The following is an 18492-nucleotide window of genomic DNA, read 5'->3' on the forward strand; positions in this document are numbered from 1 at the left end:
GGCCAAAATGGCCCAGAAAAATCTTCCTCTCCCTTCTTGTTAAACATTCTGGTGGTGTTACTTTGAGCAAAATTAGGGGTTGGAGTAAGCAAACAGTAGCCTTATTTTCTGGATTAAAGCTGTGATAAGAATTTATGCTGCTCTGCACCCAGAAGAAGAAAGCTCATCACTGTATTTATACGTCTCCTCGAAAACTTAATTCACCAAGATTCAGGAAGAGAAGAAATAATGGAGACTTTCCTGTGTCTTAGCTGGAACTTTATGGCATGTAGCAAAGAGTTCACATCGTGTAAAAGGAAGAGCAGATTATTTCTGAGTCTGTTGAGTGCTTTATATGAATCATGTTTTCTATTTTGTAGTGAAAACTGTGCAGGATGTATTTTGGTTTGTGTTTCCACACACTAGCTATCTTTATTCACAATGATAGGCACCTTTCACGAGTACACCTGCTCATCAAGAGCAGGTTGATACTTTTAGTACTGAAGTGTTGCTCTTTCCCTGCACTGGGTTACCTGTGGTAATTTCTTTGTTCTCCCTTTCAATAAATTTGTCTGAGATTTTTTCAAAGCTACTGAAAGAATTTGAATGTGTACTTCCCACTAAAGGGGTGAAGTGGACATCCTGATCTCCTTGACAGATGGCAGACATGGCAGTGTAAAAGTACTGGTCCATGTCCTTTGACTACCTAAAAAATACACTGCGGGGTACCTGTGTCAGCCATATTTATGGCTGCTGAGTTTGTTGTTTACACTGTTTCACTTTTCATTAACTTGATGACTTACTGAGCAGAAGATATTTGTGCTTACTGTCTTACAGTTAAGTAAGGTGCTTCACTTTTCCTTTTTGTAGTGTAATCTCTTGTACTTCTTCGTATCTTTTCCATGAGAACATTTGCTGAATATTTAACTTCTTTATATTTTTCCTGCATACCTGTTGCTATTACATGCAAGCATGACCATCGGTATTTTGTCTTATCTTTCACTACTTTGCTTGTATTATATGTTTTCTCCCTAGGGCTTTTATTATTGCCCCTTCATAAACAAAATACTGCCCTTAATATTTGGCCATCCGTGGCTTATCCTGACATGAGACGAAAGATCTGGACCACCTGACAGAAACTCTTTTTCAGTGGTGTAAATCATTGAATCAGTGTTTCATTGTGCCCTAAGTGGACCCATGCTATGAAATCTGAGCTGGAAACATGTTAGGCTTTCTGTGAAACCTCTAAGTATCAGCATGAAATTAGGAACCCTTCCCCTGCAAGGACTGCACAGAAGGACTCCCTGAACACAACAAGCAATCGCAAAGAATTTTTGAAGATGAGAAACGTGTACGTTTGTGCAGTTTTCTTTAAGAAAACTGAGAGATCCATCTGATGCCTGTGCGCAGTTCCCGGTAGCATAGATGTCTGTTGAGCAACCTTGCTGGAAATGATCCAGCGATACAGGTAGCTGCCAAAGGCCCCCCTGATGCAGCAAAACGGAGTTGAATCACAATGGATGCACTGTGTGGAAGCGGGAGATGGATGGGTTGCACAGCACACCTTGTGCTTTCCCTGTCTGAGGAACACAGCTTGCTTCCTCGATTTCTCTCTCAACTAAGGAGATGAAACAAAATAGAGAAAAATATGCTTTGGTAGATTGGGTAGGCTGGGAACGTAAATGTAATAATATGCAGGAGTGAGAGATGCGGAGCTTTTTTGCCTGTAGGTACCAGGTACTCCAGTGCTGTTCCCCTCAACCCCATACTGTTTTCCGTAACAGCATGTTTTATTTTGATTGCACTGAACATTGTGTCTGAACATGCCAGTGAATGATTTCACTCCTTCGCAGAGTTTATGCAAAGCTTCCATGCTTGTTACTTTTCATGTTTTTCTTTCACCAAGCCAGAAAGTGTTGAATGTGCAAAACGCTTGCTTTCATTATTTTTTGTTGTAAGAGAAGGGTCTTTTGGAAGTCTGAAATTTTTGTTTCGAGGGATTTTGAAATTTGGGTTCTTTCAAGTCAGAACAAACACCCGAACTGTGCAATTAAAAATGATTTACACATTTTCAAGGCATGCCTTCCTCTGCAGTCTTGCTTAGTCAGATGAAGAGGCCCGGCTCAACTGAATTCATGAAGTGAAGTTGGTAAAGACTGTTTTCAGGAGCAATACCAACAACTGATACATGCTAGAGGAACTTCAGGGCAATTCCAAAGCACATAATACTCCTGATTCTGGGGGTTGAAACTTGTCTAAACACAAGATTTTTGTGTTCTTTTAAATAGTCTTAGAAAACCCTGGAAATATGCTTTATTCTTTTGTCTGCTTTTTATAAGTGACAAAAGTCTGGAAATTAATTACATTAACAAGGTGGTTCAGCTGTACAACTTTTTGCCCTGTCACACACTATATTCCATCTTGAGGTGCAAGTTCTAGGCAGGAGCTTTTAAGTTGATTTTTTCCTCTTACAGTTTCTTGGGAAGATTGAACAGGGTTTGAAGAGATGTTCCTCCTGTTCTAAGGTCCAGTTTAGCTTAGATTTCAGTTCCAGACAAAAATAGCATTTCAATCTTTATTATGGTTTAAGAATTAGAAATTACTCTTATATCATTTGCATTTGAACCCACTTAAGCCAGAGTGGTAGTGGATGGTGGAGATGAGCAAGCACAGCAGTGTTAATACATCATGTGGAATGGTTTTGGCTTGTTTTTGTTGGTCGGGGGTTTTCTTGCCTTTTCTTAACTACTTTCTGAGCCATCTTAGAAGGATTGTAAGATTGGTTCAAGGCTTGATGGCAAAATCTTCAATAATGAACATTTTTGAAGGAGAACTAGAATTAAAATTCCTGTATAAACTTAAAATCATTGCCACTAAGGTGTTACTGTCAGCTTTTTTTTGTACATTCTTCTTTAGTCTTTTTTTTTAATTGATGTAATATGAGGCTGAGATAAGTTTGTTTCAATCTCGACATGCTTTATGCAAATTGGCACAGCATTATTAATTTAAATTCCTAACTTGTATAATGTTCTTAAAGAACATTATACAAGTTAGGAATTAAAGAACATTATACAAGTTAGGAATATATGCGCCTAACCTGGCAGAGAATAGTGTTGGGAAGCAGTAGCTTCAGAGCTAGTGCTAATATTCTGTTACATGTACATTCACGTGTATTACATGTACATGCAGTGTGCTCTGTAACGGGGCAAGATCCCTCCTTACGCTACATTAATATTCAGTGCGACTAGGAAGAGTGGTGTATATGCTGGCAGGGTTCCTACTGTGGTTTTGGGTCTGGGTTTTTCTTCTTCAATTTCTGAGCCTGGATTGGTGGGAAACAGTATCATGTCTTGTCATAAATTATAGCAGCTAAAGCCTGCTCTGAATCATAGGTTTTCAGAATGTTTTTGATCTGTGGAGGGGTGCAGTGCTCCACGGAATGGGTGTAGCGGCCCCCTTATTTTTGGAGTAATCTACGAACTTGACAAACAAGGCATCTTCTGGTTCCCAGAGGGAAGAACTGTCATTTTAAGTGGGTGTCTTCTCTTCCAGACGGACGTGAGTTTGCCCCACCTGGGCACCGACCTAGCTAGGCGCAGAGCAGCTCTGAGCTTGAGAGCCATGAGTTCACGTTGGCATGGCAGAGCAAGCCAGGAGCTGTTTGCAAAGGGCAGCGTGGGCACTCCCGAACTAGTATGTCAGCTCTGGCAGTTCCAGAGGCGTTTTGTGGTTAGGCAGAGCAATGACCTCTCTGACTTGTCTCCTTTGAAGGCGTTAGTAACAGTCTTGCAGTTAAGCGTGTGTGTGGAGGTGGGTGTTACGGTGTGGCGCTGTACCAATTACCAGCTGTTTAATGGAGATCTCAAAGGCCCTGACAGATCAGTCTTCTGGCTGATTTGGGAGGCAGCCTAAAACAGGTAAGGGCTGTGGCTGCGTGTCTGAGTGCCTCTCGATTCACAAGCTCGTAGTGTAGTCAAGCTATCTGCATCCCTTGTGCTAGTCTCTCTCTCCTCCCATGTTTAAAAATGGTGGTAAAGCTATGGCAGTATGAGCTTTAGCATGTTTTGGATACTGCAGGACAAGCTTTTAAAGCATTTAGAAGAAGAGGAATCTTTTATGTTTGTCCTCACAGTTTTTAGTGTCTTGCCTTTTTCAGGATTAGGAGAAGGTAGCCAAAGAGCTCAGCAACTAGATACTGCTGCAAAGGGCTATGCCTGTCCTTTTGCAGCAGGGCCATGTGGTCCTGCCCCCTCCGTCGCTGGTGCAAGTCACAGATGTGATCAAAAACCACCATACGAAAATAAGTGGTTTTCTGCTTGTTGCTGTGCTTGAGCACAGCTGTCTTCCTGAAAGCATAGACCAACACCAAAGCTGGTTCAAAGGCCAGGAGACATCTTCAGAGTGTGCTCTGTCAGAGCTTGCTGACAACCAGGACCACTCTGGAAGCAGCGAGCCATCATGGTTTACCATGCGAGCCTCACCTTTAGTACACTGGGCACTCTGAAAGCAACAGGATGAGTTGCAGGCAGTAGCTTGTGAGGCACCAAACAGCACTGAATGAGTTTGGAATTATCATTTCCTGTAAGTCATTAGTAAAAGTACAACAGGACTTTGTTTCTTTTGATTCAGATATATGAGAATAATAAGAAAAAAACCCAGCTAACTCTAACTACCTGTAAGAAATAACAGTTACTCAAGATGCTAAAAATGTTGCCTTTTATTGGAAATAAAAGTTTATGGTGTTAACAGATAAGGTCATCCTTGCTTTACCTATACAAATAAATTTATTTCCTTAGGGGTGAAAGATTAAGCCTGGAAAATGTTACTGCTTTCAGTACTGCTTAATTTTTATATATACATTTATAAATTGTGAGGGTAATCAGAGTACTCTTACAGACCTTAAAATGTAAATGGAGGAAGTTCTAAACCTAGATGTGCTGTATGCAGTGTCATAATTGGGCTTAGTTGCATTAAGTTACTGACTTCTTTGCAGAAAAGGTGGAAAATGGTAAAAGAATTATGAATTGTCTGCTCTGTGTTGGTGAAAGACTGTGGAGATGAACGTTTTAGGCTTTCTTTCTCTCTAATAAAATTTAACTGTGCTATTTGACTTAGTACAAGCATCCATTCTGAGGCAACAGTTTTCAAACATGTGCTTTTCCTTCAAATTCAAATAAAAAAACCTCAGTGTGTTATCAGAAAGTTTGTTGGTCCATCCTCTGAGTTTTAGGCAATTGTTTCTTTTCCAGACCTGAATTCTCTAACTTGTTGATAAATTGAATCTACAGGGCTATGCTGTTTTTTCCTGAGTACCTTTGATTGCTGATACTAACTATAGATGTTTCACCATGTAGTCAGTCATCAAAACATTTTTCTTACCAATTGAGATGAGCTTTCTTTCACCTTAGAAAATAATGCCTTCAAATGATGGAATAAGTAATGTTTGCTGTTCAGGTCTTTCAATCATATGGCAATGTGGCTCTACTGTCTCTCTTTTAAAAGTCACTGATTTTCATGTGTTATGTGCCATTTGTTCGGTATATGGGAAAACTCTAAAACTTTGACTTAAAGAAGGGAAAATGGACAAGTAGAATCTTTTCCCTGATGGGAATCTTTCACTGAATTCCAGTGGCATTTGGACAGCAGAAATACCTTGGTTTAAAAAGTCTCTTTAAAAAAAACCCCAAACCACCCTTGGCTTCTCTTCACCACCCCTCCCTTCCCCCAACCCACAAACTCTCTCATCCGATATTATATAATTAAATAAATTAAAGTGCAGCAGAGGATTCTTTGTGTAAAAGTAAAATTTAGGAGTGGACAAAGAAGGAGCAAGATCCTGCATATTAAAAGTGAGTCACTGAGTTCTTTACTAATAGGAGTTAAATTGACTCATCATATTGCATAAAGTTTTCAATACTACAGGCCTAATCTGATATTTTCCTTTAAAAGTGCACTGGTGACTATAGTTGTGTGGGTTTATATGAAATTGCATCAGATGATAGTCTGATCTAGATGTTGTAATGTAAATTAAATAATAAATTCTGAACCTATGTTTCTATGATGTGTAAAATAAGCAAATGAAAAGTATCCCTTCACATGCCTTCTTTAAAACTTTAAAAATGTAAAAATACAGTGTGATCTTTCAGTGGGTAGACTTGCATCCTGGTTGCCAGAGGATCAAAAGCAATATGATTACTCTTGAAAATTCTAGTATAAATAGATTTTCTCCTTGACAATCTTAAAGATTCTCTAGGAACCTTTTTTTAAATTTTTTTCCTCAGTTACTTAGATTTTCATTTTTTTAAAAAAGAGCTTCAGTTTTTAAATTCTCGGTTTGCTTTTTATAAATGAAACTTATTTTTGCTCCAACTTAACCCCCTTGTGAATGCTGCAGAGAGATGAAGATCCTTGTCAAGCTTAAAATTGTATTTTAAAGAACTATAGGAATATATTTATGGGACTAATCTGCTATATAATGATTTTATGCTATGCATAGTAATCTCAGACAAATCCTAGTTTTCAGCATTCTTGGTGCCGTGTGTCTTACTGTACTCCTCTTTCTTGCTGGGGTGCCCTGGAGAGGAGAATGTGCTTGGGAAAGAAGACTAGAGGATGATTTCCACTCCTTGGCTATTCCATGGGACTGTTCTAGACAGCTAATTAAAATAATCCATGGGAGAAAATAAGATCATCTGTATGTCTTCAATTTGGTGGGGTTTTTCTGGTGTTTGTTTTTTTTTTCTTTTTACCAGGGAATGAAATCTCAATTATTCTAACCACAGGTGCAAAATTCTGTCGTTTTCACTGTTATTTGTTTCAAGGTGGAGGAAAGGCTGCTTGAGCAGATAATTCGTGATTTTGCGAGGCTGCCTGACAGCTGTTAGTAGAGATGTAATTGGTTTGTGTTGGAGGTGAAATTTTGAATTCTAGAGAATATACTGAACTAGTTCATGGTGTGCAAGGTGCTTGCAGGTCACCATACCTCATTAAAGGAAGAGTGGGAGAAGCTTGCCAGAACTCTTCACCTACCTATGCATGGCACTGCAGAAGTATAACCAACACCAGGGCATCCATTTCTTGAAATCAGCTGCCAAATGTGGTATGAATCATGTCCCCTTTGTAATTCACATATCGGGGAAGGGGTTTTAGGACACAGTTTTGTTACAGACAGTATCATACCACGCTGAGGATTCACACTGAAGTCAGTGAGACTACTCACAGACACAAACCTGAGCACTGAAGTTTACTGAGTGACAGATAATATGGAAGTGTATTTTGTGTGAACATATTTGAACGTTTATCTTGTTGGAAACAAGCAGTGTGATATGTCTGTTGTTTTTTCTTGTCTGTTGGAAGTGCTTTATAGTTTGTGTATGTCTGAATTCTCTTTCATCTCTCACTGTCTTTTTCTAATGTCTATTCTATTGACTGCCAATTTCCAGTGAATAGGTTTTAAGTTTTGAATATTCTTTTTGTTGACTTCCTTAAGAGATTTTAAGGTGGATTTCATGGCTTTTACCTTTGACCTTTTTCCTAGAATTTTGAATTATTCTGAAATTGGCTAATTTTTTTTTTAATCTTTCCTTCCACTCATCTTTTTTATTTCCAGTTTTATCTTTATTCTTCTCTGCATGTATGTTTTATGCGTTTTCTCTCTGTGTTGCTTCATATTAGTCTATCACAAACCTTTTGTTTCTTTCCTTCACTTATTCTTGACGTTTTGTATGCTGTTAAACAGAGCCTTGGGCATATATTTTTGCTTGACGTCTGAGGTGCACTTTCAGAAAACATCAACAACATACTATTTGAAAAAAACTTTGTGCTTTTTGATTAGGAAAAAAGCTGACATCTACAAACAAAAATGAAGGAACAGAAGTGTTTCAGTAATCACCTTTCTCTTCTGTTTTTCTGTATCTATGGAATTGATTCTTTAAATAATTATTTTCAGGCAATAAGAAACCAAAAAGAAAACCTCTTTTAAATGAAGAACTCTGCAGAATTATAGAACCTGCATTTCTTCATATTTATGTGTTCTCGTATGTGCATTGATACGAGATGGTCAGTTCTCGTGTTCAGTAAATGAAGATTGACTTCACTGGCAGAATCCCTCATAACAATATTGATTTGTTTTGTTCTGTTTTCAGTGCAATGAAACGTCTTTCTTTTTTGAAGCACGTAACAAGATCACATGCAAACATCTCTGGAAATGCTGTGTAGAACATCATACGTTTTTCAGGTGAGTGATGCAGAAGTTGTCGTTTTGTTACTAAAAGGGGAGGGAGGGAGACTATATTGAGCAAGAACCTTGTTATACCTAGAGTGGTGTAACCGAGACTTGCTGCCTGGAAACACGTTTTGGCTCTTGATTATAGAATGCTCTTAAAGCTGATGCCTTCCCTTTTCTTATAATGATGTGAAACAATAATTTTAAAATTGGGTAGTTTGGTGGTTTCTTTTGTCTTAGAATTGTTTTTGAAACAGTATCTCAGGTTGCACAAAAAAGGCTTTACCAGAAGTATCCGCAAACGTATATGGCAGGATTAAAGCTGCCATATACATTTTTATGTATTTAACCCATATGTTCTGTAGCAGCATTGAATTGAGTAAGGCCTTTGGATTTCAGACATTCCTATTTTCTACAATGCACAGAAACTTTGTTTTTTCATAGGAAGACATTGAATTTCCGTAATGTTTTGCTTACTTACTGAAGTGTATAGTTTCAAAGATTGGACTGTTTCCAAGATTACATGTCTCAAAACACTTTCTTTTACTGTTGAAAAACACTGACAGAAATGTGCAAGGGTGTCTAGCTAAGAATTGGTCAATGGGATGCTTGGATGGGATAGGCTTTAGCAGTGCTGTAAATAAGTAAGCTCATAATCCCTCCTGCGATCTCATTACTGTGGTGTGATGTTTTTGCCTGCTCCTATGAAATATTAAAAGAGAGGCTGGTGTAGCCAGCAGTCTATAGTAGACCCTGAAATAAAGAGGTGTCTTTAAAGAGGTAGTCAAAACAGGAGGGCATAAACATGTGGCTTTGTGGAGCTCTCAACTCCATAAGAGTCAACCTGGAGGTAGGGATGAAGAGGAACTAGCAGAATTATTTTTTTTGGAACTGAAAGTTTGTATTTTCCTTTTCTCGGGAAGGGGACTGTAATTGAGACCTATCTCTGTAACTTACTCTGTTCTTTTATTTTTCAAACTACACAGAGTGCCAGAGAATGAATCAAACTCTCTGTCAAGAAAATTCAGCAAGTTTGGATCCATAGGTTATAAACATCGATACAGGTGAATTTATTTCATTGTTTAAACTTCAATTAATTCCTTCATTCCTTCTTCTCTCCTCTTTTCTTCCAATGAAAGAAAAACCCAAACCAGACTATGACTCAGAGCAGTTCTGCTGACAAAGCATGAATCAGGGCCATTTTAACAGACTCCTTTTGGGAGTCTGACAGTTTTGGGACAAATGTGAGTTATTTCACATTCTCCATCCAGATCCCGAGTTGGCCTAGGCCTGCTGTAGCCCATAGTGAAAGTGAGAGCAGCCTTGGCAATGCTTTAAGTCAAAATCTCCGTGTGAGTCCTGAAAATATATTCATGTCCTAAAGGGTTTTTCCTGACAACCAGGAAATACCAAAACGAGGAGGCGTGTTGGCTGCCACCTTTCTTCTGGGAATTAGCGAAGGGTTGGCGCAAAGAAGCGTATAAGGTGCGTAACCGTGATCCCCTTCTTTACAGCTGCAGCTGAGCTATGGCAGAGGCTCTCGATCCAAATGGTTGCATCTAATCCTGTAGCAGTACTGTTGCTATCAGTGCTGTTGATTTAAGAATAAAAATCAGGGCACATCTGAAGGAACATGGGTGTCTCTTTTCTAACTGGAGTATCTGGCAAAATTGGATTAGCATTCACGGCTGCAAGCCTTGTGCGATGCAGTAAAGTTCAGACTAAGGGTGTATAGGGAGCACTTGGTCTCACTTTTAGTCTAAGTTAACCAAGCAGACAGTGTGACGTAAAGGTCAGTTAATAGTGTGATACAGAGGAAGATGTGGTAGAGAGAGTGGGTTTACGATCCTCTAGCAGAATACAGGATGTAGTTAAAGTTGTCAGAAACCCAGTAGTTTTTACTGAGTTTTATTGAAACGTCATGTTTTTAAATCTGTTGAAATGACAGTCTCTGTCCAGTGAGTAAGGCACTTGATTTGGCAATTGGTGACCACTGTTATAAATCCAGTTCTGTCACACTGGCTGAGCAATTTTGGGCCAAGTAACTTATGGTCTGATTTTTAGAATTGCTTTCAAGTTGCATATTCAGTGAACCAGAAAGGGAGTAGGTGCAAAGCAGCAAATCAAAACCACAACTGTAAACCAGGCCCTTTCTTTTTCCATTTTCATTTTTTCTTGTTGGTCCAGTTGGGATAAAAATAGGTTTTCATCTTTTGTAGTTATTTTGAAGCTGCTGGGTGAAAAGGCCCTGTTTACTATAGCAGCAAATTCTAGAGTTTTTTTCCATGGTCTGCAAATACACCAGGCTTGTTTAGGTTTATTTTTGACTTAGTCGTCTGTCTCTCCTTCATGTCTGTATTTCCACCATCGCCCAAGAAATACATGGATCATAATGGGCAAGGCTGACAGCCATTAGTTAGGCAGTTCTTTGGCACTGCCTCTTAGGAAGACTTTTCTAAAAACGAGAAAACCATAACCTCCAATTTCTCTAGCAGCTCCTGGATTGGAGTTAGTGTAGTAGGTACTGTAGTAGGTACTGATAGCAGTGTGTAATAGCAGCTCTATTACACTTGTCACCAGTCAATCAGAATTCCTAGTCAACTCTCTGTTACCCTTGGATGTAACATCTTGCTTGTAAGGAAGGTGTTACTGATGGAGAGATGACTGTGCCAGTGCTGAGCCTGAGCTCATGTGACTGAACCTAGGCTGTCTCCAGCCATGATCACTGATGTGTTTTTGTCCCATCTTCTTCAATGTATTTCAATAATCCAGATTGTTTGGCTTATCACACTATCTGTTGTGATCCAGCTTCTTTCTCCTGTAGATAATAGGGGAATGATTGTACTGCCTTTGGGGTTTCTAGTTGGATCCTGACCCATATAACCCCATCTCTGAAACTGGATAGGAGTCCAGTGGATACCTTCCAGAGTACTGTATGTGAGAGCTTCCTCTGTTGGATCATTTCAGCAGATTGGAGGAGGGCACTGGTGCTGGGGAGGAGATAGCTTTGTACTTTCCAGTCAATTAAAAAAAAAAATACCATAAGGCAGTTAACTATGTTTGACTTATTCCTGCTAGTGGTGCGTTTAAGCTTATCTTCCTTTTTCAGTAAGTTTCAAGGGTGATCTGTAATATGGGTTGCCATTTTGGGATGATAGTCGTTACTGACAGCTATGTTTATAAATGTTAGTTTTGTCTAAAGCACATTAAAGTGTGTATTTCCCTTCTGGTATGAAGTGTTCCCTGTTTTGCTGCAGGGATTCTTAAGGACTCCTCCTGACCTGAGTAGATATGCTAATAAATGTGGGTTGTGACATCTAGTTGCACCGTATTGATTATACAGTGTTAATGATAAATAGTGATAATCAATTGATGTTTGACATATTAACTCTTGTCTTGGAATTCAGAGCAGTGGTAACAGCATTTTCATGTGCTTTGAGAATCTTCTCTTCACTTACCCATCGGCTTTGATTGTCTTACCTCTGCCTCTGGTCCCTGTTGTAGCCCAAAAGCAGTGACGGTGTTGTGTTTCTGTATACATCATTAGATCAAAGCAGAAACCATAATCTCACCATTTGACTGTATGCAAGGGGACCATAATATTATATTTTGGCTTTTTTTTTTTTTTTTTTTTTTTTAATCTTCTAGGTATTTCTCATTAGGTGACAGATAGTCTTCAGGAAAGCAATTTCCTTGTCTTAAGAGCAGATGCTTTGCTTAATATGTGGAGATGTTATTGTGAGTGGAAGGTTTTATACTAGTGAGAGCAAACTGTAATAAACTGCTCTCAGTAGTATAGGCCCAAGTGATAATAAATTGAGTAGAAATCCTGATTCCTCTTTACTCTTTAGGATGTCATTCCACATGGCAGGGAAGTAGTCCCTTACTGACTGGAACTGAACAGTATCAAATATGTGTTTTCCTGGGATAAAAACTTACAGAAAGAATTGAGGAAGTAATCAAATTATTTATGAAATCTTATGTTCGAATATGCGAGATTGCAAAAGGTCACACTTTCTTAGCCTCTTCCTAATAAACCAGCATTGTGTTTTAGTTGTTTAGCTCCTTCTGAAAGTACCCAATTTAGAAGAGATTGGCACAATCTATTGATGGTTCTGTGAATGATTCAAAACAAAAATCAGGATTGTGCTACTCTGCAGGAGAACCAGAGCTGAGATGAGAAGTGAATAGCTAACAAACATGCTGCCCAAACCCCATGCATTTTTTTTGAGTCTAAAGTGCCTCTGTTTCTTTGATCCTCTTCCCAAGTGTTTATCCCATGATTTTGTTGCATTTTCAAGTGGCAGGACATCTTTGCAAATGACCAGAGACCCTTCTGTGCAGCTCCCGCGGCCTGACCAGTGCATTGAAAGAAGTCGCAGCAAGACTTATCCCAAAAGAACACAACAGACCGGTAAGTCCTTCTCTGCTGGGCCTGTGGAGAGATGTCATTTTCAGTCTTTGGTTCATTTTGTTTTCAAGAGGTGACTCAGAACTGCTGCAGTGTCCTCAAGGATCTCTCAGAATGGGTTCTCTCTTTTGCCTTAGGTCACTGTTTGTACCTGACCTTAACTGGATCTCAAAACTCTAGCTTTGTGGATAAAAGTAAGAGAGATGGTGTCAAACATGATAAAATGCCATGGTTTAGGTCTAATGTAAAGTGTGGAAAGGAAGCTTGAAAACAGGCAGTGAGAGCATGTTTTTTTTTTTTAAGTCCTGTCTCTCGCTAAAGAATTTTATACCCGTGTGTCGTGGTTGGTACCTCGTTGTTCCAGCTGCTTCACCCAAGGTGTCTCTCTTGTACATCCTCTTCCTAGTTCAAGGGCAGTATCCCTTTATTTTGATATTAAGTGGAACTGAAGTTAGTACCATGCCTTCTGCTTAACATACTTCAAATGTGTGAGCTGGAAATCTATTCTGCATGCTAAAGATCATAGAATCATAGAATGGCATACGCTGGAAGGGACCTTAGAGATCATCTAATCCAACCTCCCTGTCATGGGCAGGGACGCCTCTCAACTAGACCAAGCTACTCAAGGCTCCGTTCAACCTGGCCTTGAAATGATGTCAGGGGAAATTGGAAATTTTTACAGGTATTAGAGGAAACATGTAAGATTAAGCATGGATCACAGGAGTCCTGTCCCAGAATAATGGATGTTTGCTGAAATTTAGTAATAGAGGCAAAAAGCTTTTCTAATGTCAAGCTCCAGTTCTACATGTGATTACATGTATATGCTTAGCTTCATCTATGACAGCAGTCACGCATACTTCGGTTGAACTTGTGAACAGAGTTAGGTTTATATGTATATGTGTCAGCAGTTAGAGAAAAAAACTTGTCTAAGCTTCAAAACGTAAGCGAGATTTCTCTTTATCATGGACTACTATGACATTATAAACTTCTGAGAGTCCCCATTTTTTAAAAAAAGAGAAGATATATGCATCTGAAAACCTCCCATGTTTGTTCTGGATGCCATGTTTTTACTCAGAAACAAAGCTGGTGTGTTCTGCCTTTTAGCTGCAGTGTAGTGTAATTAAAAGTATTGCCCTTGGTAAAAACAAGCAGCTTAGAACAGATTTATTTTATTTTATTTTATTTTATTTTATTTTATTTTATTTTATTTTATTTTATTTTATTTTATTTTATTTTATTTTATTTTATTTTATTTTGTTTTATTTTGTTTTATTTTGTTTTGTTTTGTTTTATTTTATTTAGTTACGTGTAAGAAGAAAAGGATTGCCTTACTTTCTGATTATGGTATCTTTTTGTTATGTCTGCAGTTGTCAGTGCATGCCTAAGAGGACAAGAAGCTGTTCACTCTTCATCTTAGTGACTTAGACTTTTGTTCAGGTGGGCTACCCCATTCTTAGAGTGGTAGTTCAAAATGAGCAGGATTTCCCACCTCACTAGTTCCCAGTTCAGTTGTGCAGAAAATTGTGTGGCTACTCAGAGGTAAACTCAGCCCTTAGTTGAAGATAATGTTTGCCTTAGCACAGGCAATGAAAGTCAGAGTGTATTGCTGTAAGGGCGTACATGTTGTGCTTGTTGATTTTTTTTTTTGGTCTCTTTGACTAGAATTGTGAGGAAAACTGAAAACTTCCCATGGCCTATTCTGCTGATGTAACATGGCGCATAATTCTCTGGGCAACACGTGTTTGTTGTTTTGATGGATATAAATACTCTGTTTTACTTTGAAATAAAAAGACTGCATTTGCACCATCTTACTCATATGTATTTGTGTAACTTGTATTTCTTCTTAAAATAAATATTCCTTTTGCATAATGAGATTATGCCAATGGTTAGCATTGACGGCTAGTCTTTGTTCTTGATTTTGTGTTTCTAGTGTGGTGTGTTAAGATTAAATATGCCTTGTTTAACATTTTAAATGTGCATGTATTACATATTTCTTAAGGTGTTTTCTGCCAAACGCTGCTTAAACTAGGATCTGTATAAAAATGGATCCGTATCCAATAAAAGTTCTTATACAGTAACTTCCTTCGACCTTCTCTAAGTTCAGCCATCCTTCGTCGCCTACTTCTTTACTTTTTTCCCTTTTCATAAGATTGCAAAGTTAAGTGCATTAAAAGCTTCCTTTCTGTAGCCAGTTCAATTAGCCATTCTGGTTTGGTTTGGTTTTTTATCTGTTGGTGCCAGTAATGGGACCAGCCACAGCAGTGTTTTTGGAGGCAATTAGATGCACCAGTAGCTACAAATGAATGGCTGTGGCATGTGCAGTCTGCATTGCCTCCATCGTAGAGGTGCGTGTGAAGTGCTAAAACCTCTAACCTCTGACATCTCATTAAAATGTTTTCCCTTGCTTATTCTTTTTGTATACGTGTTCTGGTGTTACTCCCAGTTATATAGTACATGTTTTTTATACTTTGTCACCTGAAGGTATAGGTTAGCAATGTTTTGCAGAGCTGAGCGACTAATAATGTTTCTTTGTCTCATTGGTCCATTGAAGTATGCTAAAGTCATTAGGACTGCATCCACTTGATGAACTCTGGGTTAAGAGTTGGAGTAAGTGTCAAGACACTGACAGAAAATATTTACTTTCATGTTTTCCATAAAAATATTTGTGCTTTAAGAGAAGGATTGAAGGAAATAATACTGTGAACAGAGAGAAACTAGCTTTCTTGTATGAAAGCCACTGCCATTGACTGATTCCACTGATAGGATAGACAGTGTAGGCAGTTTGACTTTAGCATGGCAGCTTATTTTCCTGGAGTCCAGATTACAGTGGTTTAAAATGCAATAACCTCCCTTTTGTCACTTGCTTAATATATTTCATATCTCAGTTGTTCTAGAGGTAGTGGAAAAGTCAGACCAGGAAACTTCAATGGCTATGCAATCAATGCTTTTATATTAGTACCGTTTTGGGGGTTTTTGTTTGGGTTTTTTTTGGAATGTGTGTTTAGGTTGGCATTCAAGTTGGTGTTCAGTTGGAGAAGGTTTTTTGTTTGTTTTGTTTTGTTCTGTAAGGTCTTATACATGAGATATATGTAGCTTGTTTCATTTGCTTATTCTCCCCATTTCATTTCAGCTAAGAGAGAGTTACAGTTGCATTTTTCTGCTGGCAGATCATAAGCTCAAACATGGAACAGGATCTCTCATTGTTCTGCCTTACCCTCTTAAGGCAAGATTGATAATGTTCAGCTTTCGCAACAGTGCATAGAGTGAAAGTGTTCCTTATTCTTCTGTCTGAATGCTGCACGCGAAAAGCTCCTTGGGAATGTCCTCTCTGGACAAACATTGATGTGACTGGACCTGTTGCCGTGGGTCTGAGTTTATTCAGAAGGGCAAAACACATTGCTTAGGGTTTGTTGTTGTTTGCTAGCTGAGGACTTGATTTGTCCCTGCTTTGCACTCTGGATAGTTGTATAAACTAGTGTAAAGTGCTGCCATTCTGATTTAAAAGCCAGGTGGAGAATTGAGAGTGGATATTAAAATTACAGTACTGTCTGTGTTATCATAGTCCCTGAGCAATCACAGTCAGTCACAATCCCACAATCCCTGCCCTGACTAACTTAATGTATTACCACAGTCGCCTATCATTACCCTGCTTCACCAGCCTCGGTCATGGTAGCTGGAATTGTTGGTCTTGCACGTTCAAAGTCACAAATCTTTTCCCAGAAAGTTGTGAGGCTGAGTTTGAAAGTTAAATTTTAGAAAATGAATGTTGGGGTAGTTTTCTCTGCTTACTTAATTATTTACTTACTTGCTTACTCTGAGCTTTACTCTTCAAAGTTTATTTTAAATCCCAGTTTTTGTAAAAGGATGAGTGTGATCACTTCTGCATTGCACGCAGGTAGTGGTGAGATGCATAAAATGTTGAGGCTACAGGTTTGGAAACTAGTTTTGGAAATGTTATCACAGAGTAGGCTACGCTAGTGTAGACGTATGGAAGTCCATTCATTTTTGTAGGCTCTTAGTAACACCCAGTGCAAAGCATGAGCTCTTACTGCATGTTTTCCTTTTGATCACACTATCTTCTGCCCTCATTAATAGATTTAAATACAAACGCTACTTCCAGATAATGTCAGTGAAATGACTTTAGTTGATAAGAAGCAGGCATGACAACCCGATTAGCTTGCCAGGCTCCTGAGCTTTTGGACATTTGAGTTTTTAAAATCTAATGGTCTATTTAAATTGAATGCACCGATCAGCATCAAGATGGCTGTGAGAGTGAATCGAAGTGTGTGCTTTCACCTTATTGGAAAAAGTCAGTGCAGTGAATACTGACATTAACTTACCTGACAAAAGGTAAACAAACAGGAAAACCTTCTACAAGTGAGACATTCAAGATTTCTGTCTATCTAAGGTATTTTCGAGAGGCCTGTAACCTTGGCATACTAGAAACAGAGGTATAGATAAGTTATTGCAATGGTATTAGTGTTTGGACAGTTTTTCTCTGGAGACTGTTGTCTTATATTAGGGATGCTGTGTCATATGGAGGTGTACGTTGGTAGAACAGTACTGTAGCTATCGAAAGACATATGACGTGGAACATACTTGGAGACAATTATTACAATTTCTGTGTGGACAGAAAGCTCCTAATTAAGCTAGTTACTTGTACAAAACAGTTGTACAGCAAGAGCTTTTTTATAAAAAAAGGAAAGCAAAGGTCAAACATGGCTAATATGAGGTCTTGTCTCAGTAGCAACCTATTTTGTTCTGCCTCTGTGTGATAGTCACTGGTATGTTGTCTTTTCTTTGGTTTTCCCTCAACTAAGTACTTGTTAAAATAGTAGAGTGGTAACCAGGCAACTCAACAGTGAAAAGGAGCTGCTTCTTTTGTAAGGATTTGCTAGTACTGGCTGCTCCAGAAGTGGAGATGCCCCATGTTGTAGGCTCTGCAGCACCAGCCTTCATGCAGGGCACTCAAGGAGTTGCAAAGGCATCATAGATTTTCTTCACTTGCGTGGTCTGACTCTGCGTCTCATAACCCCCCATTGCCTGACAAACATAGCAAAGGATCAGTTCTGGAGGTGGCTATTACTTTTATAGCACTTGACCCCTGGCTCTTTTCCTGCCAGTTGTTTCATAGCTATGACATGTTTTGGAGCATGAGGTCTTATTGCTCCATCAAGTTATGAGTGCTCTGAGGGGCTTAATTGGAAGCGACCTCACACAGTAACATGTGAAGTACTGAAATTATGTCCTTAGTTTGAAAAAGTCGTATCTTTGCTGATTTCCTTACTTCTGTGGACCAAATCACTGTAGTGGGTTATTTTATCTTACGTATTTGATGGCTTAGGAAAGGGAAGCTAAATGTGTCTGCAGGCAAAAAAAAATACAGTCAGAAACCTTGAGATATCCTTGTAGTTTAACACTTTGACCTTCTTCATTTTCATTTCACTACCCATACCTTCCTTAAAGGTGGGAAATTTATCCTTCCTGTTCTCATGTGCTATCATCTTTATTTGTGATTTTTGACTGTAGCCATCCTTCTCTGTTTAGAGGTGACAGAATCACAGAATCACAGAATGTTAGGGATTGGAAGGGACCTCAAAGGATCATCTAGTCCAATCCCCCTGCCTGAGCAGGACCACCTAGATTAGATCACACAAGAACGTGTCCAGGTGGGTTTTGAACATCTCCAGAGAAGGAGACTCCACAACCTCTCTGGGCAGCCTGTTCCAGTGTTCTGTTACCCTTACTGGGAAGAAGTTCTTCCTCATGTTTAAGCGGAACCTCCTATGTTCCAGCTTATATCCATTTCCCCTTGTCCTATCATTGGATGCCAGTGAGAAGAGCCTGGCTCCATCCTCATGACAGTCACCCTTGACAT

The 18492-nt window shown here is 39.0% G+C and overlaps 1 protein-coding gene across 3 annotated transcripts in view; it reads left to right on the forward strand.

Moving 5' to 3' along the window:
* The window catches only part of EPB41L4A (erythrocyte membrane protein band 4.1 like 4A), a 144354-nt gene that overhangs the window by 90191 nt on the left and 35671 nt on the right, over window positions 1-18492 (forward strand). For 2 of the 3 annotated variants that reach the window (XM_086629341.1, XM_086629342.1), the window contains exons 10-12: window positions 8124-8215; window positions 9190-9267; window positions 12505-12617. In XM_086629341.1, coding sequence (XP_086485467.1) covers window positions 8124-8215; window positions 9190-9267; window positions 12505-12617 — 283 coding nt within the window. The remainder of the gene's footprint in view (window positions 1-8123; window positions 8216-9189; window positions 9268-12504; window positions 12618-18492) is intronic. The other variant, XM_086629343.1, reaches the window with a different exon arrangement.

The sequence above is a fragment of the Tauraco erythrolophus genome, chromosome Z, assembly GCF_009769465.1.
Source record: "Tauraco erythrolophus isolate bTauEry1 chromosome Z, bTauEry1.pri, whole genome shotgun sequence".
NCBI lineage: Eukaryota > Metazoa > Chordata > Aves > Musophagiformes > Musophagidae > Tauraco > Tauraco erythrolophus.